Source organism: Olea europaea, chromosome 12, assembly GCF_002742605.1.
Source record: "Olea europaea var. sylvestris chromosome 12, O_europaea_v1, whole genome shotgun sequence".
NCBI lineage: Eukaryota > Viridiplantae > Streptophyta > Magnoliopsida > Lamiales > Oleaceae > Olea > Olea europaea.
The window spans coordinates 4602449-4603803 of NC_036248.1; the positions used below are offsets into that span (position 1 = coordinate 4602449).

Consider the following 1355-nt stretch of genomic DNA (forward strand, 5'->3'; position numbering starts at 1 on the left):
TTCAAGATTTTGTTTTAAAATAAAGCTTAGGACGCCTGGTTATGAGTTATGAGGAAAACAGTTTTCTTTATTTACGGTTACCAAAAAGATAGAGATCCTTGTCATCAGTTGATGCTTGTTGATATGATATGTAACTCTTGTAGCTTTTCTGAGAAATTCACGTTGATTGCATTACCCGGTTCGTTTCTTTGTTTACATTTGAATAATGTAATTTCGTTAAGGATTTTCAATTCAGCAAGAAATATCATTTCAGCAGAATGCAGACATTTTTGCCTTTTTGGTATATCCCCTTTTCATTGATTAATTGTTGTTCTAGTTTGCTATTGCCATTCCAGCATCTGAAATGACGATTTTCTTCTTTTTTCCAGGATTGGTGGAACAGATGGCAGTTTCATATCCTAACTGCATTCAATTTCCGAAAATTTCTTCCAAACGCCATCCTTTTAACTCTACCGGGGGGCTCAGTTGCTGGGCGTCCCCTGTATTTTCTTGTCTTAAAAATTCAGATCCAAATTTGAGCACAGGAGCCAAGGTACATTCATTAATTTTCACTCATTATATATTTTTATATGGATTCCCTTATTGTTTTACAGTGTGAACTTCACTTGCCTTGCATTTTTTATTTTTATTTTTATTTTTTGTTTTGGTTCTGCATTTATTGAATAACTCTGCGGTTGGTGTAATATATCAATATATCTGGTCAATTTGAAACATATATTACCTTATTAAATATTACCAATGATAATTTTGTGCGTTTACTTCACATAGTTTATGGTGGAATAATTGAGAACTCTTCAAATTAACATGCTCCATCATTGTGTTAAACTTTGAAATCTTGCAGAATAAACATGGGTTAAGCAGATTATAAAAAATTTTGTTTTATTGTTCTTAATAGTTATAATAATAATAACGTTTCATACATGTTGTGTTAGTTTGTCTTCATTTTTTGTTGATTTCAGATAATTCCAGTATGTTGGGCCTTGAGTATGCAAGAAAGGTATAAAGTACTTGTATAAACATCTACTTTGAATTGACCTGTACCCGAGATTACATGTATATGCTTAGTATACTATTCATCTATTTTATTTTAGTCTGAAATTCCAGACATTAGTCAGGTGTTTACCACTTTGTATGGTTAATGCTGTTACATGTCTGGAAAACAAAAGACAGAGAAGAAGAGATGACTGATGGGTTTCTGTTGGTCATTTTGATAGCTCTTGAAGGTGTCCATCGTTGCTCAATAGTTTTTTGTCTAATTATTTGAGCTACATCTGGACTTCATATTCCCATTTTTCTTGTGATAAGGAAATAACTTCTATATTATGGGGGAGAATTGTTAATAAATTTTTTTTTTT

General features: G+C 31.7%; 1 protein-coding gene across 3 annotated transcripts in view; it reads left to right on the top strand.

The window, feature by feature from the left end:
- Positions 1 to 34: 34 nt before the first annotated feature.
- Positions 35 to 1355, top strand: part of LOC111405290 (histidine biosynthesis bifunctional protein hisIE, chloroplastic-like) — a 14844-nt gene continuing 13523 nt past the window's right edge. Inside the window, exons 1-2 of one of the 3 annotated variants that reach the window (XM_023034103.1) lie at positions 35 to 280; positions 369 to 532. In XM_023034103.1, coding sequence (XP_022889871.1) covers positions 49 to 280; positions 369 to 532 — 396 coding nt within the window. In that variant the 5' untranslated portion in view covers positions 35 to 48. Of the gene's footprint in view, positions 281 to 368; positions 533 to 959; positions 998 to 1355 lie in introns of those variants that run through there. The other 2 variants (XM_023034104.1, XM_023034106.1) reach the window with 2 other exon arrangements.